The sequence below is a fragment of the Dipodomys merriami genome, unplaced genomic scaffold (genome assembly GCF_024711535.1).
Source record: "Dipodomys merriami isolate MVZ:Mamm:240054 unplaced genomic scaffold, mDipMer1.0.p SCAF_57, whole genome shotgun sequence".
Lineage (NCBI taxonomy): Eukaryota > Metazoa > Chordata > Mammalia > Rodentia > Heteromyidae > Dipodomys > Dipodomys merriami.
This window is the reverse complement of record NW_027206146.1, coordinates 5,186,105-5,211,564: the sequence shown is the minus strand read 5'-3', so window position 1 is coordinate 5,211,564 and position 25,460 is coordinate 5,186,105. Positions and strand designations below refer to the sequence as shown.

Genomic DNA, 25,460 nt, shown 5'->3' with positions numbered 1-25,460 from the left:
GCTGGGAGGAGGGTGCAGGGGGCTCAGGTTACTGAGGCCCCAGCTGCTCCCATCAGACAGAGTTGGCTGAGAGCACGTGGCCTGCCTTCTCTCTGTCAGTCCCTCCTACTCCTCAGCTGTCATAATTGTTCCTCATTCTTTAGGACTCTGTCTCCCTTTATGGAGCCCCCATTTCTGTCCTTTGCTCTAAAGGGCCATGTATCTCCTTGATGGGATGTGTGTGTGTGTGTGTGTGTGTGTGTGTGTGTGTGTGTGTGTGTGTGTGTGTGTGTGTGTTGACCCTAGGGCTTGAATTCAGGGACTGGACCCCCTGTTCTTCAGCTTTTTTTTGCACAAGGCTAATGCTCTACCACTGCAGTCACAGCTCCACTTCCAGCTTTTTGGTGATTAATTGAAGATAAGAATTAGTTGGAAAGCTGAGGGCTTGTGGCGCATGCCTGTATTCCTAGCTACTCAGGAGGCTGAGATCTGAGGATCGCAGTTCAAAGCCAGCCCAGGCAGCAAAGTCCATGAGACTCTTATCCCCACTTAACCATCAGAAAACCGGAAGTGGCACTGTGGTTCAAGTGGAAAAGTGCTGTCCTTGAGATGAAGAGCTGAGGGACAGCGCCCAGGCTCCATGACTGACAAAAAAAGAAAAAAAAAAAAAAAAGAAAAGAAAAGAAACGAAAAGGAATTAATTCCTGCCCAGACTGGCTTCGAACCATGATCCTCTGATCTCAACTTCCCTCCACCCCATCCTCCACCCCCACCCCTGTAGCTGGGATTATAGGCAAGAGCCAAATGTGAACCACCAGGTACTTACTCCTTTATGGGATTCTGACCCCCTCTCATCCTGACCTCTGTCTTTTATGCTCTGATCTCTGCCCCAACCCAAGACTCAGTATCCCTCTCTGTCAATGACCCTTCTTCATCAACTCTGTTCCTTCCAATATTTATTTATTTATGTCAGTCCTGGGGCTTGAACTCAGTGCCTGGGTACTGTCCCTGAGCTTTTGCTCATGGTTAGCATTCTACCACTTGAGCCACAGTGCCACTTCAAGCTTTTCTGTTTATGTGGTACTGAAGAATCAAACCCAGGGCTTCATGCATGCTAGGTAAGCAGTCTATCACTAAGCCATATTCCCAGCCCTGTTCCCTCCATTTTTAAAGTGTCTGCCCCCCCATCTCTCAATCTAATCTGTCAATCTGTCTCTTACACCCTTAGTCTCTTTCCCTTGTTCTTTGGGTCTCTGTACCCCTCTTTCTGGATATCTATACCCTGGCCCCCTGCACTTCAACCTCTCTCTCTCTCTCTCTTTCTCTCTCTCTCTCTCTCTCTCTCTCTCTCTCTCTCTCCCTCTCTCTCTGTCTTTCTCTTTCTTTCTCATCGTATTGGGCACTGTTCCTCAGCTCTTCGCTCTAGGCTAGCGCTCTACCACTTGAGCCACAGTGCTCCTTCTGGCTTTTTCTGCTTACGTGGTGCTGAGGAATCGAACCCAGGGCCTTAAGCATGCAAGGCAAGCATTCTACCACTGAGCCACTTTCTCAGCCCCTCCCCTTTTGTCTTGGGTCAGTGTGTCCCCTCCTTCATATCTGGGACCCCTACTGAGTGTCTGATGCCCCTCCGTTCCCCTCTCAGCCTGGTCTCCTGAGTCTCCCTTCCTCCCAGTGTCTGGTCCCCAAAACTCCAGCTTCTGAGCCCTGGGGTCGCAGGCCCAGGCCTGTCTGTCAGTCTGTCCCTTTATCGAGGAGGGCCGGCCTTCCCCGCCTCCCGCTGACGTGTCTTCTGGACTCCCGCCCCAGGCGGGGCTGGGAAGTGGCGGATCCGGTTTGGCCAGGCGGGTGTGGAGGAGTGGGGAGGGGACGCAGAGAGGCCGGCGGGCTGCCGGGCTGCGGCAGCATGGTGGGTGCGGACAAGGAGCAGGTAACACGCCCGCGCGCCCGCCCGGGGTGAGAGGGAGAGGGAAGCTGGGGTCCCACTTCTGGTACGCAGAGAGGAGGCTCAGGCTCCGGAGTCAGATGGAGGAGGCGGGTGGGGGACCCCGGACTCCCGGAGATGAAGAAGGACAGTCCTGGGGATCCAGACGTCCCAGCCTGTGCGAGGCGGGCGCCGGGATCTCGGACGCTGGGGTCCAGGGGAGGGCGTGGGGCTGCTGTCTCGTGTCCCATAGGTCTGAACTGTCTTCTGCACCCTCCCTCTCCCAACCCCCCCCCCCGCTTGTTCCGGTCCCCAGAGCTGGATCCCTAAGATTTTCAGAAAGAAGATATGCACGACATTCATCGTTGACCTCGAAGATCCCGGGTGAGGAGTTCGCCCCTGATCCATCCCTAGATGCCCTGCCCTCTAGCCCCGCCCACCGCAGAAGGCCACGCCCGGCAGCAAGCGCTACCCCACTAAGAAGGCCCCACTAGGAAGGCCACGCCCACACCCAAGCCCCGCCCCACAGGCTTGCCTGCCACACCCCGCTGCAGAGGCCCCGCCCCAATGCCCGCCCACTGCAGGGGCCGTGCCACACGCAAGCCGCGCCCACTAGACCACGCCCACCAAAGAAACCACTCCCTGTATCCTGCTCACGGCGTCCAGGCCACGCCCCCATTCTAAAGGGTGGTCCTGGCTGGTGTTCTGTGGGGAGTCTTGGGGGTCTGTGTGAACACCCATTTCCCCCGCTCAGGGTCGGGTTTGTAAAGGCTCCAGGGTTCAGTTCTGTTTCCTTCCTTCCTTATGTGTCTTCTATGTGTCTCTGTCTCTGTGTCTTTTGGTTATTCATTTGTTCATTCATTGTCACCAAAAATCTTTCCTCTCCTCAACCGTCCTAAGGGAGGAGGTGTGTTCAGCATAATTCTTTGGGTCCTTTTTGCTTTGATAATTCTTTTTCAGACAGTGTTCTGTGGCTTTGGGCCAGTCACTTCACCCACCTGGGCTTCCTTTGTCACCTGGTCATAGTATATACACACATATCCTGGGGATAACCTGAAAAGCAAACTAGTTACTGCTGTGGTATTTCTGGAGCAGAACTCAGCACCTAATTAGCCTAAGAAAGTTATGCAATTACCCCAGCAACAATCACCACACAGAACCAGTGTTGTGTTGGGTGTCCTGGGGTAGAAAGTTCTAGAGAATTCTTTGATGTGTTTCAGGAGTCTCCTGCTTTCCACAGTCTCCTGGACCTTTTCTAGCTTTCTAGTTATTCTGAAGACAGTCTTTGGGGGCATAGAAAGCATCCATGTTGGGCTGGGAAGGTAGCTCAGTCGTAGAGCGCTTGCCTTGCATGCCTGAAGCCCTCGGTTTAATTCCTCAGCACCACATAAGCAGAAAAGGCCATAAAAGTGGCACTGTGGCTCAGGTGGTAGAGCACTAGCCTTGAGCTGAAAAGCTGAGGGACAGTGCCCAGGCCCAGAGTTCAGGCCCCACTACCGGACCCCCCCCAAAAAAAGTTATTACCTTGGTGCATTTACATTTTGCAAATCATACACACACACACACACACACACACACACACACACACATTTATTGGGCTAGAAACATTTTACTGATGGGAAGGGTTAAGGAAGTTAAGCTGGGTGTGGTGGTACATGCCTATAATCTCAGCTACAGCCACTTGGGAGGTAGAGCTAGAAGGATCTCAAATTTGAGGACTGTCAGTGAAAGGTTTCAAGACTTTTCTGTGTGTGTGCCAGGACTGAGGGCTCCAATGCAGGCCTTGTTTAGCTTTTTCTCACAAGTGACATTCTATCCCTTGAGCCACAGCTTCACTTCCATCTTTTTGCTAGTTAATTGGTGGTAAGACATTTTCAGCTCCAGATTGTCTTCACAGGTTGGCTTTGGGCTTTGATATTCAGATCTCAGCCTCCTGAGTAGCTATGATTATAGGCATGAGCCACTGATACCCAGCTCCTTTTTTTTTGGTATGGAAGCTCACCCTTCCTTTAGCCTAGGGTGATCTTAGCTTGAGAGAGTGAGGCCCTGGATTTTATCCTCAGCACAAAAACAGATCCACAAATCCCTGCTTGGGCTTAACCACACCTCTGCCCCTCCGCTTCTTTCCTACCTCATGCTAGTCTACTGTTGCTCCCTTTGTCCCTTCAGTATGCTATCTGAGAACTATGAAGGGGGGATGGGTGATCCTATCTTTGGGGAGAGAAGAAAGGGAGGAAAAAAGGTGGAGATAGAGACAGGACAGCCAGGGAAGGCCCAGAGCCAAGACACACCTGGCTAGCGAAGATTCCAGACCACACAGCCTTTTATCCCTAGCCAGCCTAATGTTGCAGTCAGCTGACACCTGAACAGAGGCCACCCACTGCCACCCTGGCAGAGAGGGAACAGACAGGACATCAACTCAAGCTTTTCTTGGAACTTTCTTTGGTGGTGGAAATGTCCTGTTCTGAATCCAATGTGGCAGCCAAGGGCCACCTTACGAATGTGGCCAGGTGACCGAGGAACTGAGTATTTGCTTTGATTTCATTTTACTTCACTAGAATATAAGGAGTCCTGTGAGTATAATGGGCTCCACATGGCTAGAGGTAGCTGCATGAGATAGCACAGGTTCTGGAACATTCCATACAGAAGTTTTGGTGGGAAGAGTTCCATGGCAGGTAGCTACAGGGAAAAAGGGGGTCCAATACCATTAAGATGGGTAAAAGGATAAGGGGCATAAACTGAAGCCTAAAGGCACATCCTGTGTACAGAATCAGGTTTGTTTCCCCCATCCCCCATGGCCTAGGGTTCGAACTCAGGGTCTTGCACTTGGTAGGCAGGCACTCTACCACTTGTGCCATGGCTCCAGTCCAGCTTTTTTTTTTGGTTGGTCATGGGACCTGAACTTGGCCTGGGTGCTGTCCCTCAGCTCTTCAGCTTAAGGATAGCACTCTACCACTTGAGCCATAGCGTCACTGCCAGCTTTTTTTTCTTTTGCTTATGTGGTGCTGAAGAATCGAACCCACGGCCTCATGCATGCAAGGCAAGCATTCTTCCACTGAGCCACCTTCCCAGCCCCAATCTAGCTTTTTTTTTTTTTTCTGGTTAACTGGAAACAAATTTTGTAAACTATATGACTTGAGCTGGCTTTTAACCTTGCTCCTCAGAGCTCAGCCTCCTGAGTAGTTAGATTATAGGCATGAGCTCCTGGCATTTGGTTTGCACTGATTATTATTATTATTTTATTTTTGTCAGTCATGGGGCTTGAACTCTGGGCCTGAGCTGTCCTTCAGTTCAAGGCTCAAGGCTAGGCTCTACCACTTGAGCCATAGCACCACTTCTAGTTTTCTGGAGGTTCATTGGAAATGAGTCTCACGGACTTTCCTGCCCGAGCTGGCTTTGAATTGCAGTCCTCAGATCTCAGCCTCCTGAGTAGCTAGGATTATAAGCGAGAGCCACTGGTGCCCAACTGCACTGATTATTTTTAAGGTAGAGTTTTCCTTCCTTCCCCGGGTATGTGCCTGGACAGCAATCTGCCTATTTTAAATTTCGAATAGTTGTTTGGATGGCAAGTACATGCCACCACATCTAGCTTCCCTCCATTGGAATGGTTGAGGACTTCTGTGACCAGGATTCTTGAGCCAGGATCCTCCCAATCTCAGCCTCCCATGTCGCTAGGGTTACATAGGAGGTTACATAAGTCACTGGTGCCCAGCCTAGTTGGTCCTTCTTATCATATCTCCCCCAGCGTTGACTAGTTCCTCATGCCAGCTGGATTACCATTTTTATAAAACTGTTCCTTGAATCAACTCTCACTTTACATAAAGACAGATCGCCTAGGCTATCTGAATTCTCTCTGGAATTTGAGAACAAAGAAATTTTGATCCATGGAATCCTTCTCCTTTCAATCTCTACTCCTCACTCTGAGAAAGTCAGGTGCAAATCACAGTTGGCTACAAGGAGTATTTTGGGGCCTTTATTCAGGGAGGGAAAAAAAAATTATTTTATTTTCTTGGGGCCTATGGTGACCATAAGTGCAAATACTCTTCTATGTGTCTCCAAAGGGAAAGAAACAAACCAAAGATGCTAGATACCAGGAAAGCCAAATCAAGGTTTTTACTGAGCCCTGCCAGCTCAGTATGCTGGGCCCGAGGCCCAGAAAGAACAAGGAAAAAGCTTAAGTTGAAAGACAGGGCCCTGCCGCCGAGCCCCCTGCGTGCTGAAAAAAGGAATGACTTTCTCACTTGTGTGTGTTGTTTTTTTTTTCAAGGTTATTTAAAGCTTTGTGTGAACTTCACGCAGCCTGGCTCCCACCAATACCAGCGTGCAAATCTCAAGTCAGGAAACGCTGTGTTATTTCCTCTGCTCCTCCTGGTTTGTAAGGAGCAGGCTAAAGTCCCTTTGAGGAGGACACTGAGACTCAGACAAGTTCAGCCACTTGGCTAAAGTCACACAATGGCCTTAGCCCCGCCCCCCTCCCGAGAGTGAGCGCATGCGCTCTGGATTTTTTCACCTAAAATTTTGTCTTCCTTTTTCTTTCTTTTTTTTTTTTTTTCCTTTTTCCATTTTTTTCAGTTTTCCTCTCCATGGTGAACATCTTTGCTTTTTAGTTGCTGGCATCTGTGCCAGCCAAGGAGCAGGGCAGGGGGAACCTTGGGACCCAGACTTACTAGTGACTTCTGGTGGGAGGGGGGAATGGCTGCTGTTCCTGCCTCAGTTTCCCCCTTAGTGTCAGGGTGATCACCAGCTCTGCCCCTAGGCACATGGCATAGACTTGGAGTGGAGATGTATTTCCACAGTATGTGAAGGGTTTGGGGGACACCTCGGGGTTCATGCTGCTCCCCTCGCCTCCCCCAGAGGGAGCCTGTGCCAGTGCGGCCGGCCTCGGAGCGCCCACCCAGCGGTGGCTGTGGAGGATGCCTTTGGGGCAGCTGTAGTGACCACGTGGGACAGGGACGTGCACACCACCGAGAAGCCCACGGACGCCTATGGGGACCTGGACTTCTTGGGCTCGGGCCGCAGGGCCAGCAATGTGAGGGGACCTGGGGGTCAGGGCCAGGGCCAGCTGGGGGGGGCATTGAGGGGCACCTGGAGCGGGGTTCCAGCCACAGCTGGAGGAGTCTCCCTATTCGTCCACCTCAGTCTTTGTCACTGGGTCTCTGTCTACCCCCCCCTCGGTAACCCCGACTCTGTACTTCTGTCTCTGGGTCTCTGTCCACCCCCCACCCCCAGGCCCTGTCTCTGTCTCCTACTGTGCCTGGGCCCCCAAGCCATCCCCGTGTCCCCTCTCCTGTGTTCACAGTTCCTCCGGCTCTCCGACCGCACAGATCCAGCGACAGTCTATAGTCTGGTCACGCGCACATGGGGTTTCCGTGCCCCGAACCTGGTGGTGTCAGTGCTGGGGGGCTCGGGGGGCCCCGTCCTCCAGACCTGGCTGCAAGACCTGCTGCGGCGCGGGCTGGTACGGGCCGCCCAGAGCACAGGTGACCATGCGTGGGCCCTGCATCACACCCCCCCCCACGGGCCTCTCCATATCCTTCCCTCTGCCTCTACCTCCCCTCTCTGTTACGTAGGGGCCTGGATAGTCACTGGGGGGCTGCACACGGGCATCGGCCGGCATGTAGGTGTGGCTGTGCGGGACCACCAGACGGCCAACACTGGGGGCAGCAAGGTGGTGGCCATGGGTGTGGCCCCGTGGGGCGTGGTCAGGAACAGAGAGACCCTCATCAACCCCAAGGTGAGGCCCTGGGTCAGAGAGGAGAGGGGACTGGTGTCTGGATCTTTCATATGCAGGGAGGAGACTGAGGCCTGGAACCCTGGGCCTTAGAGAGGAGGCTGGGGCCTGGACCCCTGGGTCTGAGGGTGGAGGCTGGGGCCTGGACCCCTGGGTCTGAGGGAGGAGGCTGGGGTCTGGACCTTTAGGTCTGAAGGAGGAGGACTGGAGTTTGGACCCCAGGGTCTGAGGGAGGAGGCTGTGGCCTGGCCCCAGCTTCTGGTGCTGTCTCCCTGGAATGATTCTCCGGTCCCACTGTGTGTCTGCAGGGCTCATTCCCGGCGCGGTACCGATGGCACGGTGACCCTGAGGATGGGGTCGAGTTCCCACTGGACTACAACTATGCGGCCTTCTTCCTGGTGGACGATGGCACCCACGGGCGGCTGGGCGGTGAGAACCGCTTCCGCCTGCGCTTCGAGTCCTACGTGGCACAGCAGAAGACGGGCGTGGGGGGTGAGTAGGGTACCCCCCCACCCCGCAGCCTGCTCAAAATTTAGGAACTTTCTCATCCCAATATCGTTTCCTATCATTATCTGTGTTCCAAATCATCTTTACACTGGCTGAATACTGGTGGCTTAGGCCTGTCATCCCAGCTACTCAGGAGGCTGAGAGCTAAGGAGCATGGTTCGAAGCCAGCCCAGGCTGTGAAGTCTATGAGACGCTGATCTCCAATGAACCACCAAAATGTCAGAATGGAGCTATGGCTCAAATGATAGCACACGAGAGAGAGAGAGAGAGAGAGAGAGAGAGAGAGAGAGAGAGGGGGGGGGGGGGGGAAACAAAACACCATTCTAATTCCAATGATTTGTTTTTCTTGCCTTAGTGCATTAGCTCAAAGTCTCCAGAGTGACTGTTGTGGTCTACTTTCTTATTTTAATGAGGATTGATGGGCCTGAGAAGGTGGCTCAGTGGTAGAGAGCTTGCCTTGCATACATGGGGCCCTGGGTTCGATTCCTCAGTACCACATAAGCACACACACAAAAAAAGCCGGAAGTGGCACTATGGCTCAAGTGGTAGAGCACTAGCCTTGAGCTGAAGAGCTGAGGCACAGCACCCAGGCCCAGAGTTCAGGCCCTACAACCTGACCCCCCCAAAAAATGAGGATTGAGTTAGTGCACAGCCACTTGGACTTTATTATAGGACTTGGGTAAATACCTTCATTGTTTTTGCATAGTCCTTTCTATTTGCATTTCTTTCAGTTTCTACTTGAACTTTCATTGACTTTGGCTGCTGAGTGGTTAATCAATTATAAGATTGACTCTGGCGAGAAAACACTTGAGTCATTAGAGGCCCAGGAGTGGAGTGGAGTCCCAAGGTCTCTCTTCCCTTAGGAAGCTGAGTATTTCTGCTTCAACATCTGGCCTCAGGCCAAAGCGTACAAGGAAAAGACAATTCCCACAAAGCCCAGAGACAGGGTCAGGAAAAAGCCAACCTTTGCCCCAGGGACTTCTGGGAGATGTAGTTCTCTTCCACCAATTTCTCTATTCTTTTCTCCCAGGGACTGGAATTGACATCCCCGTCCTCCTCCTCCTGATCGATGGTGATGAGAAGATGCTGAAGGTACAAGGACCTGAATGCCTGTATCTATGGGCAGGAGGGGAGCAGGGGACCAAGTCTTTTGGGTTCTGGGTTCTAGCAGAGCATGGACTGGAGGCTGAATGTCCTGGCTCCCCTCACCTGATCTCCCTTCTGTCCTATAGCGGATAGAGGATGCCACCCAGGCTCAGCTCCCCTGCCTTTTGGTGGCAGGCTCTGGGGGTGCTGCAGACTGCTTGGCGGAGATCCTAGAAGACACCCTGGCCCCCGGAAGTGGGGGAGCCAGGAGAGGAGAAGCCCGGGATCGGTTTAGGCGTTTCTTCCCCAAAGGGGACCCTGAGGTCCTGCAGGCTCAGGTATGACATTGGGGACCCATGTGTGGATCCTGAGATGGGAGATGACAGGGCCCAGGACTCCCTAGTCCTGGAGGGCAGGGGCCTCCTGCAGGTCTGTGGGCGGGGCCCTGGAGGAGCTGGGCTGCAGATGTAGATGTCCAAGCTCTGCAGGTGGAACGGATCATGACCCGGAAGGAGTTGCTGACCGTCTATTCATCTGAGGATGGTGCTGAGGAGTTTGAGACCATTGTGTTGAGGGCCCTTGTAAAAGGTAAGACCCCCGATTCATTCTCTTTCTCTCTCTCTCTGCTTACCCTTGGATGCCTGGGTCTTTTATCCATTTTCTTTCTCTTCTTTCACCTAAGGCTCATGCCTCCCCGCTTTTGTGGTGATACTAGGGTTTGATTTTTATTCCCTGTTCTTTATTTTTATTTTTGTCGGTCGTGGGGGCTGAACTCTGGGCCTGGGCGCTGTCCTTCCACTCTTCAGCTCAAGGCTAGCACTCTACCACTTGAGCTACAGCACCACTTCTGGCTTTTTCTGCTTTTGTGGTGCTGAGGAATTGAACCCAGGGCTTCATGCATGCAAGGCAAGCATTCTATCACTGAGCCACCTTCCCAGCCCTTTTTCTTTTCTTTTTGTGGTAATGGGTGTAGAACTTAGGGCCTAACCTCTACAAAGAAATGTTCTACCACTTGAACCATACCCCTAGTCCTCATGGAAATTTTACTTGCTTATTCTTTTATCCATCTATCTTGTGTGTGTGTGTGTGTGTGTGTTGTTACTGGGACTTGAACTCAGGGCCTGGGCACTGTCCCTTAGTTTTTTCACTCAGGACTGGTGCTCTACCTTTTGAGTCACAGCTCTACTTTTGGCTCTTTGGTGCTTAATTGGAAAATAAAAGCCTCACAGATTTTCCTGCTCACTAAGACTTTGAGCCATAGGACTGAACTGCAATCCTCAGATCTCAGCCTCCTGAGTAGCTGGGATTACAGGTGTGAGCCACCAGCACTCTGTTTGCTAGGCATCAACCTCAGAGGTCATGCTGGACAGGCTATAGACTCCATGATATTAGATCAGTCCCACCTCTGCACACAGAGTGCTGAAGTCTGACATACCATTGAGGATGATGATCCCTCCTTCCCTCCCTCCGGCCTGTGACCTCTTGCTTCTTTGCTCCCTCTCATCTCAGCTTGCAGGAGCTCTGAGGCCTCAGCTTACCTGGATGAGCTGCGCTTGGCTGTGGCCTGGAACCGTGTGGATATTGCCCAGAGTGAACTCTTCCGGGGGGACATCCAGTGGCGGGTGAGGGGGTGAGGGGTCATATCCTGGGAATTAGGGATCTTGGCAAAGGGGGCGCAGTCTCCATCCTTCCTGATTTCTGGGACACTTAGACCTTTCTCACTTGATGACCTACCTGTCCAGCCTTCCCTTGGCTGTGCATCCATCTCAGGATTTTTCTTTCTTTCTTTCCTTTTGTTGGTTGTGGGGCTTGAACTCTGGACCTGGGTGCTGTCCCTGAGCTCTTCAGCTCAAGACAAGTGCTCTACCACTTGAGCCATAGCGTGGTTTATTGGTGACAAGACTCTTATGGACTTTCCTGCCAGGGCTGCCTTTGAACTGTGATCCTCAGATCTCAGCCTCCTGAGTAGCTAGGATTACAGGCATGAGCCACTGGTGCCCGGTCTTGGGATTTTTCTACGTCCTCAACTTGTCCCCTCTATCCCATCCCTCCATCAACCCATCCTCTTGTCCCAACCTCCACCTCTTCCTGCACTCCTTCCTTCCTCCTTCCTTCTACTCACCTATCTATTCCTCTATCATCCACCTACCCATCCATCCATCCATCCACCCATCCACTCATCCACTGTATCTGTCCCTCCTTTCCTCTCTCCCTCTTTCCTTCCATCCTCTTATCCCTTCCCTTGCCCTTTGAGTTCACCTGGCCTTGTGCCCCTCTGCTCATCTCTTCCCTGCCATTCCCTCCCCTCACCCCACAGTCCTTCCACCTGGAGGCCTCTCTCATGGATGCCCTGCTGAACGACAGGCCCGAGTTCGTTCGTTTGCTCATCTCCCATGGCCTCAGCCTGGGCCACTTCCTGACCCCGCTACGCCTGGCCCAGCTGTACAGCGCGGTGCCCCCCAGCTCACTCATCCGCAGTCTCCTGGACCAGGCGTCCCATGGCGTGGGTACCAAAGCCCCACCCATAAAAGATGGGGTAGAGGAGCTTCGGCTTCCTAACGTGGGCCAAGTGCTGAGGACACTTCTCGGGGAGACGTGTGCACCGAGATACCCCTCCAGGGACACCCAGGACCCCCACCCCGACCAAGGTCGCAGGGAAAGTGTAAGTGCAGAGAGGGTTGGCGGTGAGCTACGCTGCGGAGGGGCGTGGCCTAGGAAGGGGCGTGGTCACACAGGGGAGGGGCTACATCTGGGAGGATGTGGCCAGGGTACAGGGGGCGTGGCCATATGGGGAGGGGTGTGGCCAGGCCTAGGGGTGGGACTTCACACCGAATGGGTTTGGCCAGGCCGAGGGGGCGCGGCTGAAGAGAGCACCTGTGGCTCCTGGGTGCGTCCTTGCTTACCATGCCCTTCTTGCTCATAGGCGTGTCTGCTCTCAGACCGGAACACCACACAGCCCTCTCTGGAGGCGGATTTTGTGCAAGCTCCCTGGAGTGATCTGTTCCTTTGGGCTGTGCTGCTGAACAGAGCCCAGATGGCCATGTATTTCTGGGAGAAGGTGAGCGCTCACTCCCATCGGATCCTGCCTTCCCTGTCTCTGGTCTTTATTTCCACTGGACACCAAAGTCTCTGAACAAAGCCCTGACCTCTGACCTCACTCGACCTGCCTCTATCTTTACTTCCTGCGTGTAACTTTGTCTTTTTTTTTTTTCTTCTATTATATGGTGTTTCCCATAACTTTTTTTTTTTTAAAGCAGGGCTGGGGGTGGTGGTGGAATTGAACCCATGACCTCATGTTTTCTAGGCAGGTTCTCTACCATTGAGCCATGCCTACATCCTAACTTTTTTTTGCTGGTCCTGGGGCTTGAACTCAGGGCCTGGGCTCTGTCCCTGAGCCTCTCTTTGCTCAAGGCTAGAGCTCTACCACTTGAGCCACAGCATCACTTCTGGCCTTTTTCTATGTATGTGGTATTGAGGAATCGAACCCAAGGCTTCATGCATGCTAGGCAAGCACTCTGTCACCAAGCCACATTCCCAGCCCCCAGCCTAAGTTTTTAATGTCTCTGGTTGAGCAGCATCTTTGTCATTGTACCCATCACTATTACCTATTTTCCCAATGTTTCGTATTCCCAAACCAAACACTCTGTCCCTGAAAAATAACTCCCCACTTCTTGTACCTCCCAGTCACCAACCTTCTATGGTCTACCTTGGTGAGTGATTCCTATAGGGACCCCAACTAAGTGGTATCATGTAGTATTTGTTTATTTGAGTGGGGGGGAGGGGCTTGAACTCAGGGCTTGGGTGCTATTCCTGGGCTTTTTTACCCAAGGCTGGTGCTCTCCCAGTTGAGCCACAACTCCACTTCTGGTGATGAATTGGAGATGAGAGTCTCATGGACTTTCCTGCCCTGGCTCATTTCAAACCCTGATCCTCAGATCTCAGCCTCCTGAGTATCTAGGATTGACAGGCCTGTGCCGGATGACAGTATTTGTATAGGTGAATGGTTACGTACTACTTTGGCTGAGATGACCCATTATTATATGACGTCTGACTCTGTCACTTCCATCACAGCCTTTCAGGCACACACCCTTTCCATAAACCTCAACTCCAACTCTGACCCTACCCATTCCCCCATTCTCTCTCTCCAGGGCTCCAACTCTGTGGCCTCAGCTCTTGGGGCCTGTCTGCTGCTCCGAGTGATGGCCCGCCTGGAACCAGAGGCTGAGGAGGAAGCACGGAGGAAAGACCTGGCAACCAAGTTCGAGGGCATGAGCGCTGGTGTGCAGGCCAGGGTGCCCGGGAAGGGGCTGCGGTGGACAGGGCAGGTGCATTTCTGAGTCTTACCACAACTTCTATCCCCAGACCTCTTTAGTGAGTGCTACCACAACAGCGAGAGACGGGCGGCCTGGCTGCTCCTCCGACGCTGCCCCCTCTGGGGGGATGCCACCTGCCTCCAGCTTGCCATGCAGGCTGATGCCCGTGCTTTCTTTGCCCAGGATGGGGTACAGGTGAGCATCAGATCAGTCTCTCCTACCCCCAAATAAAGTCCAGCTTCTCTATCCTCTGCTGTCACACAAGGCCAGTCTTCCCACAGTGAAGCCCCCATCAAAAAAAAAAAATTCCATTCCAGGAAGGAAGTCCCACCTCTTACACAGGAAGTCCTGCCCACTCCCAGTAATAGTCTTTTCATTTTAAAGGAAGACCTACCTCTTCCACAGGAAGTCCCTCTGCCCTCCATTGGCAATCCCATTCATCCCAAAGAAGTTCTGCCTTATCCACAGGAAGTTCTTTCCATTTCCTTTAAGAAGTCCTTTGTTAAACTTCTCACAATTAAAAATGACCTCACTGGACAATTAATTACTTTGTGTCTTGGACACAGACAGACTTTGGGTTAGGTCTCACCCTTCCTATAGGAAGCCCTGTTTACTCTCTCCTTCATTCTACAACTGGACATTCTGAAAACTTTCTCAGCATCTTTCATTAAAATTTGAAAGGTATCCAGAATTTCTCATCCTCTACACGGGGCGTTCTGCCCACTCAATAGGAAGTGTTGTGTACCCCAACTGAAAGTCCAGTCCAAAGCTATTTGGACATTTGGCTGGTATTTCAAATTAGTTCCTAGAGCCCCTGGCTTTGAAGGGTAGTAAAACACAGAGATTCCAGCTCTAGCACTCATGGGTTCTGTTTCTTTGGGCTGTTTCTTTAAATTCTGCCTTGTTTGTAAAAAGGAAAGAAAATAGAATTACTCCTTTTGGGGGTGTGGCCAGGCTTAAGTGAGCTGATGTGTATTAGGTACTTGACTCAGTATCTGCCATATTGTGTGTACAGACATTGGCTGCTTAATTCCACTAGCCAGTCTGGGGCAAGTTGTCTTTGGCTACTGTCCCCAGCTCTTTTCCAGTTTATGGGTCCCCTATTGAGCACTTGCTTGGTGTTCTCCAGTGGTGTAGCAGTTGATGGAGGGTTTGTGGGAGGGTTGTGGGGAGATTTCGGCTCCTGATCCTGTGATCTTCCCACAGTCTCTGCTGACACAGAAGTGGTGGGGGGAGATGGACAGCACAACACCTATCTGGGCCCTGGTTCTCACCTTCTTTTGTCCCCCACTCATTTACACCAACCTCATCACCTTCAGGTCAGTCCTCTGAGGCTGGAGGAGGGGCTGGGGAGAGGGGGGGGCGCATCATGCCTTCCAATTCACTTGTGTACATGTTTTTTTTTTTTTTTTTGGTGAGTTGTGTAGCTTGAACTCTGGGCCTGGGCGCTGTCCTTGAGCTCTTCAGCTCAAGGCCAGCATTCTACCTCTTGAGCCACAGCACCATTTCTGGTTTTCTGGTGGTTCATTGGAGATAAGAGTCTCATGGACTTTCCTATCCAGGTTGGCTTTGACCTGGGGTCCTCAGATCTCAGCCTCCTGAGTATCTAGGATAGCAGGTGTGAGCTATGGTGCCTGGCTGTGCACATTTCTTACTTGGTCTATCCAGTGTGTCTCTTCCATCCCCTGGAGGGAAAGTTCTGGGAAGAGAACTTGGGGATGTTTTTTGCCATGTCCCTTTGGGCAGTTTTCTCTGCTTTTCAGGCCCTGGCTTTGGTGAAGAGGATCTCTTTGGGGTGACTTTAGGGGGCTACCTTTCTGTCTCTTTGCATTGTCTCTAAGGTGACAGGTGATTCTGGAGTCTTTTCTGGAGAGTTTTCTCACTTTGTGATTCCTTTTATGACAGGAAATCAGAAGAAGAGCTCCCACAGAAGGACCCTGACTTTGACATGGATAGGGGCGTTAATGGGGAAGGGCCTGTTGGGTGAGTAAGGCCTGGCACTATGTGTGGTGGGGTGGAGGGGGCTAAGCAGTCACAGGTTCTCTCAGGGACAAGGAGCAAGGACTTAAGAAGAAAGGGCTGCTGGGCACCGGTGGTTCATACCTGTCATCCTAGCTACTCAGGAAGCTGAGATCTGAGGATGGCAGTTCAAAGCCAGCCCAGGCAGGAAAGTTGTGAGTGGCTGTAGCTCAAGTGGCAGAGTGCTCTCCTTGAGTGAAGAGCTGAGGGACAGTGCCCAGGCCCAGAGTTCAAGCCCCAGGGCCAGTACAAAACAAAAAGACAAGAAGTGAGAGCTGGGCATGGTGGTACATGTTTATAATCCCAGATGCTCAGGAGGCTGAGACTGGAGAATCCCTAGTCGAAGTCCGTGTAGGTTCCACAGTGAGACTCTGTCTCAAAACAAGGAAGAAGAAGGTGGCATTGTCATATGTGGCTGAGTCAGGAGGGTCCCAGGCAGTGTAGGTATATGGGTTGTGGGGGTGGGGGCCATACAAGAGATCCAGCTGTGGCCTCCTCTTTCTCTTCTCCCCAGGCCTCCAAACCTCCTTGAGAAGGTACCCCGCAGGAGGCCCCATCAGCCAGGCTGCTGCCCCCGCCGTGGGTGTCTGTGTCGCTGGTCCTACTTCTGGGGGGCGCCAGTGACGGCCTTCCTGGGCAATGTGGTCAGCTACCTGCTGTTCCTGCTGCTGTTTGCCCGCGTCCTCCTTATCGACTTCCAGCCTGGGGCGCCAGGGCTGCTGGAGCTGCTGCTCTACTTCTGGGCCTTCACGCTGCTCTGCGAGGAGCTGCGCCAGGGCCTGGGGGGCGGCTGGGGCAGCCTGGCCAGCGGGGGCTCTGGACCCGGCCCCGCCCCCCTGCGCCACCGCCTGCATCTCTACCTCTCTGATGCCTGGAACCAATGCGATCTGCTGGCGCTCACCTGCTTCCTGCTGGGTGTGGGCTGCAGGTGAGCTTGGGTGATCTTGGCTTCCCATCCTGCCCCGGGGTCACAGCGCTGCATCCTCTGCCATTGGTAGCATGTCATGTACAATTGGCCCTCTTGCTTGCCCAGGACCCAACTTTGGGGCCCTGCTGGCCTCATCTCTCTCTCTTCAGGGCTGGCCTATCATTCTTTCCTTTATTCCCTGTTTTCCTCCCCCTCCCCCCATGTTGTTTCCTGTCCTGGGATTGCTCTACTACTTGAGACTCAGTTTCAAACAAAACAAAAATGCAAAAGCCTGTGATGTCCTCCAGCGCTGAGGACAGGCTTCCTGTCTGCTAGGTTCAGGCGATACATAGTAACCTGGCATGAATAATTCATTCCAGCCAGGCAGTTCTGCAGAAGACTAATGTCTCTGTTCAACCCTGTTGGATTGTGTATAAAGCGTCCTTGGAGAATGAAAGGGCCAAAGCCAGGCATATGTTCTGTAGAAACATTTGATCAAGTCCAGCATTTCTCTAGTGATAAGGAGGGAAAACATTAAAATACAAACCAAAATCAAAACCCCCAGAATGGAATGCATGAATCGGCCCTTAGGTATTTTTTTTTTTTTTTTTTACTATTACTTGGGTTTGAACTCAAGACCCTGAGCTTGCTGAGCAACCCTCTAGTCCTTTCTATGCTTTTTTTTTTTTCTTTTTCTTTTTAAATAATGTCTGGCTTCCTTCCCCAGGCACGTGCTTGGGTGTGAGCCACCTATTTTAGGAATCTTCATGATAGCTAGGATGACAGGCATGCGCCAGCCACCAGGTCCAGATTGAGAAAGGGGCTTGTAAACTTTTCTGCTCTGGCTGGCTTTGAACAATGAACCATCCACCCAACTGGCTAGAATTACCAGGGTGAGCTGGCAGCACCCAGCACCTCCATTCCATTGTTGGTTTGTTTTTTCCTTTGAAAAAGGGGGTGGGGTGGGGAAGGAATAGAACCCAGAGTCTTATGCTTGCTGGGCCAGTGCCCTAACACCAAGCCACCACCCCAGCCCTTGGAAAGCATCTCCAACTTGAAAGGGTTTGCCCAACTTTTTTCTGTGCTGCCTCTGCGCCATTATTAGTGGGGTGTTGGGGGGCTGAGTTTTTGCTGGCATCCTGTGATCCCTGGTGGTTCCTCCCTCCCCCCCATCAGGTTGACTCCGGGCCTGTACGACCTGGGCCGCACTGTGCTCTGCCTGGACTTCATGGTCTTCACGCTGCGGCTGCTGCACATCTTCACTGTCAACAAGCAGCTGGGACCCAAGATCGTCATCGTGAGCAAGATGGTGAGGAGTGCACCCCGGAAGGGGTCGGACCTGAGGAAAGGGGTGGGACCTGAGGAAAAGGGTGGGGCTGGGGAGGGAAAGGAAGGGCTCAAGGAGAAAAGGGTGTGCTGCTGCCGGTGAGGCCAAGGTGGGGAAGGCGTGGCCAGTCGCAACGGGCGGGGCCAAGTGAGGGCTTGGCTAGAGAGGGTGTGGCCAGCCATGAAAGGCGCCCCGCCCCCAAGTGAGGGCGTGGTCAGAGAGTGAGAGGGTGTGGTCAGCCGTGAAAGGCGGGGCCAAGGGAGGGAGTGGCTAGATGTGAGAGGATGAGGTCTCAGGGAGGGCGTGGCCAGGTACGGAAGGTGGGGCCATAGGAAAAGAAGGCGTGGGAAGGGGAGGGAAGCGGACTCAGCCTCTTCCTCCTGTGTCCTCAGATGAAGGACGTGTTCTTCTTCCTCTTCTTCCTCGGAGTGTGGCTGGTTGCCTACGGGGTGGCCACAGAGGGGCTCTTGAGACCCCGGGACCGTGATCTCCCGAATATCCTGCGCCGGGTCTTCTACCGGCCCTACCTTCAGATCTTCGGGCAGATCCCCCAGGAGGACATGGATGGTAGGAAGGGGTGACGGGACCTGGCATGCGCCCTCTGAGGCTCCCATCCTCACTCCCCCTCCTCCTGATCACTGCCTTCCTGTCTCTCTGTGCCCCCCCCTCCCCACAGTGGCGTTCATGGAGCACATCAACTGCTCCTCGGAGCACGGGGCGTGGGCACGCCCGCCGGGCACGCACGCAGGCTCCTGCGTGTCCCTGTACGCCAACTGGCTGGTGGTGCTACTGCTCATCATCTTCCTGCTCGTGGCCAACATCCTGCTGCTCAACTTGCTCATCGCCATGTTCAGGTGAGGCCTCACCCGCTGACCCTTGACCCCATTCAGATCCTTCACCCCAGCCAATCAATCTGCTCTTCTGATTCCAGTCTAAGGCTGCTTGCCTCTATGCCCAGCCCAGCCTGGTCTGGACCTTTGTATTCGGAGGCTCTCATTGAGCCTAGAACCATTTTCCCCCATCTCTTTGTACTGGTACTGGGACTTAAACTCAGGTCTCACACTGTCCTATCCCATAGCTTTCTCCCTCAAGGTTGGTGCTCCACCACCTGACCCACACCTCCACTTCCAGCTTTTTGCTGGTTAATTGGAGATAAGACTCTAGGATCTGTCTGCCCATCCTAGCTTTGAACCTAAATCCTCAGATCTCAGCTTCCTTAGTAGCTAGCCAGGATTACTGGCCTGAGACAACAATACCTGGCCAGTATATATACAATACAAATACACAAAACTGGCTATTGTTAACATTGGCAAACATACAATTCAGGAACATTAACTACATCACAATGGGCTGGGACCACATGTTCATCTGCAGAACAGGAAATGAGGCATTAACACCTCCTCTTTTTTTTCCCAGCCTTGAGTAGCCTTGAATCTGTTATCTGTCTGTACAGATTCTTTTGTTTTTCTTATTTTGTTTCTGTGACAGACTCTTCAGTATAGCCTCAAATTTGCAAATGTCCTGCATCAGCTTCCAGAATGCTAGGATTACAGGTGTATGCTGCCACACTTGGCCTCTTTCTTTTTCTTTTTTCTTTTTTTGGTTGTAGGGCTTGAACTCTGGGCCTGGGCACTGTCCCTCAGCTCTTCAGCTCAAAGCGAGCACTCTACCACTTGAGCTACAGTGCCACTTCCAGTTTTCTGGTGGTTTATTAGAGATAAGAGTTTCATGGACTTTTCTTGCCCAGGCTGGCTTTGAACCGTGATCCTCAGATCTCAGCCTCCTGAGTAGCTAGGATTACAGGCATGAGCCACTGGTGCCCAGCTTTGGCCTCTTTCTTGTGGGTGTATACCTGAATGTGGAACGACTGGGTCACATTGTAATACTATATTTAGCTCTTGGAAGAAACCCCAAATTGTTTTCCATAGCAGTAGTAAAATGATCACCCTTATTCTACATTCTCCCTGCAGCATGCAAGGTTTCTTGTTTCTCCACATACTTCTCAACACTTGTAATTTTCTTTTTAAAAAAAATTATAGTCATTCTAGTTGTATAGTAGTGTCTCATTGTGGTTTTTGATTTGTGTGTCCTCCATAAGTTGATGTTAAACATGCCTTTCATCTTCCTTCCTTCTTTCCTTCCTTCCTTTTTTCTTTTTCTTTTTTGTTGTCAGTCATGAGGCTTGAACTCTGGGCTTGAGCGCTGTCCCTCAGCTCTTCAGCTCAAGGCTAGTGCTCTACCACTTGAGCCACAGCGCCACTTCCGGTTTTCTGGTGGTTTATTGCAGATAAGAGTTTCACTGGACTTTCCTGCCCAGGCTGGCTTTGAACCGTGATCCTCAGATCTCAGCCTCCTTAGTAGTAGGATTACAGGCATGAGCCACCAGGGCCCGGCTCTTCCTTTCTTTTTGTCTCTTTCTCTTTCATGTCTGTCTTTTTGTCTCTCCTTCTCTCCTTCCCTTCATCCCTTCCATGCTTCCTTCCTTTTGTACTGGGGCTTGAACTCAGGGCCACAAGCTCTCACTTGGCTTGTTCTTCCACCTACCACTTCAGTCACAACTCTACTTCCTCTTTTTTTTCTTGTTAACTAGAGGTGAAAGTCTCTGGGATTTGTCTGCCTGGGCTGGCTTTAAATCACTATCCTTAGATCTCTGCTTCTTGAGTAGCTAGGATTACAGGCATAAGCCACCAGTGTCTGGCAATTCTCACAGACTTTTATGTCTGAACTAGCCTTGAACTTTCTTCATGTCTGCCATGACTGTCAGCTTGATATATATATATATCGGTCATGGGGCTTGAACTCTGGGCTTGGGTGCTGTCCCTGTGCTCTTCAGCTCAAGGCTAGTGCTCTACCACTTGAGCCATAGTGCCACTTCCAGTTTTCTGGTGGTTTATTGGAAGAGTCTCACAGACTTTCCTGCCAGGCTGGCTTTGAACCGTAATCCTCACATCTCAGCCTCTTGAGTAGCTGGGATTACAGGCGTGAGCCACCAGTGCCTGGCTTCAGAGATATATTGTTTATTTATTCTTTTTCAACTTAGATGTCTTTTTATTTCTTTTTGTTTTTGCCTAATGGTTTCAGCCAGAACTTCAGTACACCGTTGGACAGAAATGGTCCAAACAGACACACACTTTTCTTGTTTCTGGTATGGGGGAAAAAAAAGCTTTCATTAGGTTAATGTTAGCTGTGGGTCTTAAGAAGTATCCATTTATCATGTTTCTATTGAGTTTTCTCAAATTCCTTTTCTGTGTCAATTGAGATGAACATTTTTTTCTCCTGTGTTCTAATATAGCGAGGTTTTCCATTGGCTGGACTTATAGGTTGAACCATCCTTGCTTTCCTGGGGTGAATTCCCATTTGGTAATAATGAATGATCCCTTTAATATACTGCTGGATTTGGTTGTTGTTATTTTTGAGGATGTTTACCTGTACATCCTTAACAAATACTGATTTGTACATTTCTTGTGATGTCTTTTTTTGTTTTGTCAGCAGTGGGGCTTGAGATCAGAGCTTGGGTGCTGTCCCTGTGCTCTTTTTTTTTTTTTTTTTGTCGGTCGTGGGGCTTGAACTCTGGGCCTGGGTGCTGTCCCTCAGCTCTTCAGCTCAAAGCGAGCGCTCTACCACTTGAGCTACAGCGCCACTTCCGGTTTTCTGGTGGTTTATTGGAGATAGGAGTCTCAAGGTCTCTCTTGCCCGGGCTGGCTTTGAACCGCAATCCTCAGATCTCAGCCTCCTGAGTAGCTAGGATTACAGGCGTGAGCCACCAGCGCCCGGCCCCTGTGCTCTTTTGAGCTCACAGCTCCACTTCAAATTTCTGGTGGCTAATTGGAGATAAGAGTCTCAATGTACTTTCTTGCATGGGCCAGGTTTGAACCAGGATCCTCAGATCTCAGCCTCCTAAGTAACTAGGATTACAGGTGTGAACTAAAAGAGCCTGTCCTCTTGTGGTGTCTTTATCTGGTTTTAGTATCATGATAATAGTGGTCTCATAGAATGAGGTAGGCCATCTGTTCTTGTCTCTAAATTTTGGAAAAATATGAGGATTGGTGTTAATTCTCATTAAAAGTTTACAATTCAGGGCTGGGAAGTGGCTCAGTGGTAGAGTGCTTGCCTTGCATGCATGAGGTCCTGGGTTCAATTCCTCAGCACCACATAAGCAGAAAAGCCAGAAGTGGTGCTGAGAGACAGCACCCAGGCCCAGAGTTCAGGCCCCACAACTGACAAAAAAAAAAAAAAGTTTACGATTCACCAGTGAAGGCTCCTGGTCTTTGTTTTTTCTTCATTGGAAAGCTTTGGATTGGTCATTCAGTCTCGTTATAATAACTACTGTGATTTTCATTTTCTTCTTGGTTCATTTTAGGTAATTTGTGTTTTGTGTGTTTCTAGTAATTTGTCCATTTTATCTGTTACTGAATTTGTTGACATACAATTGTTGATATTCTCATTTCTGTAAGTGAATGGCAATGTTTGTATTTTCTTTCCTGATTGTGTGTGTGTGTGTGTGTGGTGTGTGTGTGTGTGTGTTGAGTAATGGCGCTTGAATTCAAGGCCTTGTGCTTTCACTTTTTTCATTCAAGTCTGGTGATCTACTACTTGAGTCACAATTCCACTTCTGGCTTTTTGCTGGTTAATTGGAGGTTCATAAGATTCACCCAAACTTTTCTACCTACGCTGGCTTTGAACCTCAGCCCTCAGAACTCAGTCAGATGAACAGCTAGGATTATAGGTGTGAGCCACTGGCGCGTGGCTCCCACTTCTTTTCTGATTTTATTTTTGTCCGACTCGAGCCCAGTTCCAAAGCTGCTTCCGGCTTCTACCCTACGCCACCACACACATCTCCAACCTGACCTGTCATATCTGACCTTTGACTCTAGTAACCTATTTTCTTCTCTCATCTTGTAATAACCCTTGACTTTATTGATCCAGATATCTGCCTACTGCCTTGACCTTCGAATAAATATTACACGACGTGTAACCTTGATAGCTTCCCTGGGCCTTGATCTCCAGTGACCCTTGACCTTTGGCCTCTGTAGCTACACTTTTGGCAAAGTCCAAGGAAATAGCGACCTCTACTGGAAGGCCCAGCGCTACAGCCTTATCCGGGAATTTCACTCTCGGCCTGCTCTGGCTCCGCCCTTCATCATCATCTCGCACATGCGCCTCCTCATCAGGAGATTGCGCAGGCGCCCTCGGGCCCTACCAGCCTCCCCAGTCTTCGAACACTTCCGTGAGACCTTGGCCTGACATGGGGCGGGGCTTGGGGAGAAGGAAGAGCCTGGAAGGGCCGGTTGGATGAAGGTAGAAGAGGATGATGGCAAGAAGGACTATGGGTGGAGCCTAGGCGATGGGGTGAGGCCTGGGGTTTGGGGTGGGCCTTAGGCATGGGAAGGGGCAACAAGGACCCACCGACTCTCCTCTGACTGTGCCCATCAGGTGTCTTCTTGTCTAAGGAAGCGGAGCGCACGCTGCTGACGTGGGAGTCAGTGCACAAAGAGAATTTCCTGCTGGCCCGGGCCAGAGACAAGCGAGACAGCGACTCTGAGCGGCTGAAGCGCACATCTCAGAAGTGAGGGCGGGGCCTCGGGTGTGGGCGGGGCAAGGGAGTTAGGAGGCGGAGCGTGTGGGGGCGGGGCCTTGGATGTGGGGTGGGCAGAGCATGTGGGCGGGGCCTCTGGAGCCAGCAGGACAGTGAGGCAGGAGGCGGTGCATAGGGTGGGGCCTCTGGTGTGGGCAGGGCTATTGGAAAAGGAGGCGGGGCGTGTGGGCGGGGCTACTGGCAGGGCGGAGCCAGCAGGCCACTTCCTGAGGCTTCTTCCCTTGTTAGGGTGGACATGGCGCTGAAACAGCTGGGGCAGATCCGAGAGTATGAAAGGCGTCTGAAGGGGCTGGAGCTGGAGGTAAGGATATGCGGCCCCGCACAGGGACTGTAATGGGGATGGCGCCAGCGGGCGCCTCGTCTTCTGCTTTGACCTCCCTCCTGCTTCCCCAGGTCCAACACTGCTCTCGTGTCCTGGATTGGGTGGCTGAGGCCCTGAGCCGCTCTGCCTTGCTTCCTCCAGGGGGGCCGCCACCCCCCTCTCCACCTGGGCCCAGAGGTCAGTGTAGGAGCCGTCCGTACCTCTCCTGCCTCCCTTCCTCTGCTTCTATGAGGGCTTTTGTGGCTCTCCTCCATGGGAGGAGTGATCTCGTGGGTCACCCTTGGCCTTCCGTAGGATTTTGCACTTTGCTGCTTGCTTGCTTTAAAAAAATTGTTTTTTGGTTGATTGTGGGGCTTGAACCCAGGGCCTGGAGCAGCTGTCTCTGAGCCTCTTTGTGCTCAATGCCAGTGCTCTACCACTTGAGCCACAGCGCCACTTCTGGTGTGGGGGTGGTTCATTGGAAATAAGAGTCTCAAGGACTTTCCTGCCCAGGCTTGTCTTTGAACCACCATCCTCAGATCTCAGCCTCCTGAGTAGCTAGGATTACAGGCATGAGCTACCAGTGCCCAGCTACTTGTTTGTTTGTTTTTCAGTACTAGGGTTTGAACTCAGAGCCTCCCGCTTGCTGGAGGCAGGTTCTCTACTCCTTGTGTCCCACCTTCTCTTATGCTGTGTCTCACTTTTCTCTTCCCTGTGGGCTGGGAAGGTGGCTCAGTGGTAGAGTGCTTGCCTCGCATGCATGAGGCCCTGGGTTCAATTCCTCAGTGCCACATAGCCAAAAAAAGCCGGAAGTGGTGCTGTGGCTCAAGTGGTAGAGCACTAGCCTTGAGCTGAAGAGCTGAGGGACAGCGCCCAGGCCCAGAGTTCAGGCCCCACGACCGACAAAAAAAAAAGTGTTGCCACTTTTCTCTCCCCTTCTTGTAACCACCTGCTCTCTCTTTTTCTTTCCTCTCCCAGACTGAGTGCTGCTGGCAGACTTCAAGGAGTACCCCTTGCCTGGGATGGCTTGCTCCTAGCTGGTTTCCTTGCAGTAGTCTCCATCTAGGCCTGTGCTGGTGGATTATACCCGGGCTGCTGCTGGAAGCGTTCATTCATAGGAGCCAGAACCAGCCCAGCTCCTCCCAGAACCAGCCCCACAGTGGAAGGCAAGCGGTGGGGATGGAGGGGGGTGAAGCTCTAGAGCCTGCGCAGTTGTCCCTGCCACAGCAGAGGGAGGCTGGAGGGCCCTGGGGGTTACAGATTCCCCACACTGGGGAAATAAAGCCATTTTTGAGTTGAGTCGGATCCGGATGCTTGATTCTTAGGGACTTGGGGTCTCTAGGCCTTGTGCGTGGGGGCTGGAGCTAGGCCGGTTGGTTTAGGGGGGTGGGGGGTCCTTGGTGGATTTCTTGCTCTCAGATATCAGAGTGTCTGTCCTTCCATCCCACTGTTCCTACCTAACTCAGACCTGCGCCTCTTGTCTGCACTGCTTTGGTGATTCTGGGTTCCAGAAGCAAGACTGTCCCTGAGCTTCTACTTCCTTGTGGAAAAAATAACTGGGTGCTTCTAAGTGAATTCTTTCCTGGAGAGGGTTGGGTGGGAGTTGGGTACATCTGCTTTGGCAATAAGCGAGCAGATGATACAAATTTGAGTAGATAAATGCCTATGTGTCTTTAACAAGTCTAATTAGTGGAAAATTGCAGGCCATGCACGCACAGGGTTGCGTCATGCATCATTATACATGCAATTTAACGAAATAACCGCCAACAAACT

At 51.9% G+C, this 25,460-nt stretch overlaps 1 protein-coding gene across 2 annotated transcripts; it reads left to right on the top strand.

Moving 5' to 3' along the window:
* Positions 1-1,832: 1,832 nt before the first annotated feature.
* On the top strand, positions 1,833-24,986 carry Trpm4 (transient receptor potential cation channel subfamily M member 4). 2 transcript variants are annotated; one of them, XM_070001002.1, is made up of 25 exons: positions 1,833-1,906; positions 2,217-2,284; positions 6,755-6,929; positions 7,200-7,380; positions 7,471-7,634; positions 7,940-8,123; positions 9,169-9,230; positions 9,371-9,562; positions 9,713-9,812; positions 10,734-10,846; positions 11,542-11,886; positions 12,148-12,282; positions 13,373-13,502; positions 13,587-13,732; positions 14,744-14,856; positions 15,443-15,520; positions 16,071-16,484; positions 17,640-17,772; positions 18,183-18,357; positions 18,467-18,644; positions 22,824-23,017; positions 23,224-23,356; positions 23,615-23,687; positions 23,780-23,885; positions 24,666-24,986. In XM_070001002.1, the coding sequence occupies exons 1-25, from the start codon at positions 1,883-1,885 to the stop codon at positions 24,668-24,670; spliced, it is 3,621 nt and encodes a 1,206-aa protein (XP_069857103.1). In that variant the 5' UTR covers positions 1,833-1,882; the 3' UTR covers positions 24,671-24,986. The 2 variants fall into 2 exon arrangements, with proteins under 2 accessions (XP_069857103.1, XP_069857104.1); XM_070001003.1 differs by lacking the exon at positions 13,587-13,732 and having other exon boundaries at positions 13,373-13,549.
* The last annotated feature ends 474 nt before the right edge of the window (positions 24,987-25,460 follow it).

Bases quoted from the DNA above. Each gene is read 5' to 3' on its own strand.
- Trpm4 (XM_070001002.1), top strand. From the start codon at position 1,883: ATGGTGGGTGCGGACAAGGAGCAG. The intron at 11,887-12,147 runs GTAAGTGCAGAG...TCTTGCTCATAG, and splicing joins ACCAAGGTCGCAGGGAAAGT to GCGTGTCTGCTCTCAGACCG. The intron at 23,688-23,779 runs GTAAGGATATGC...CTGCTTCCCCAG, and splicing joins TGAAGGGGCTGGAGCTGGAG to GTCCAACACTGCTCTCGTGT.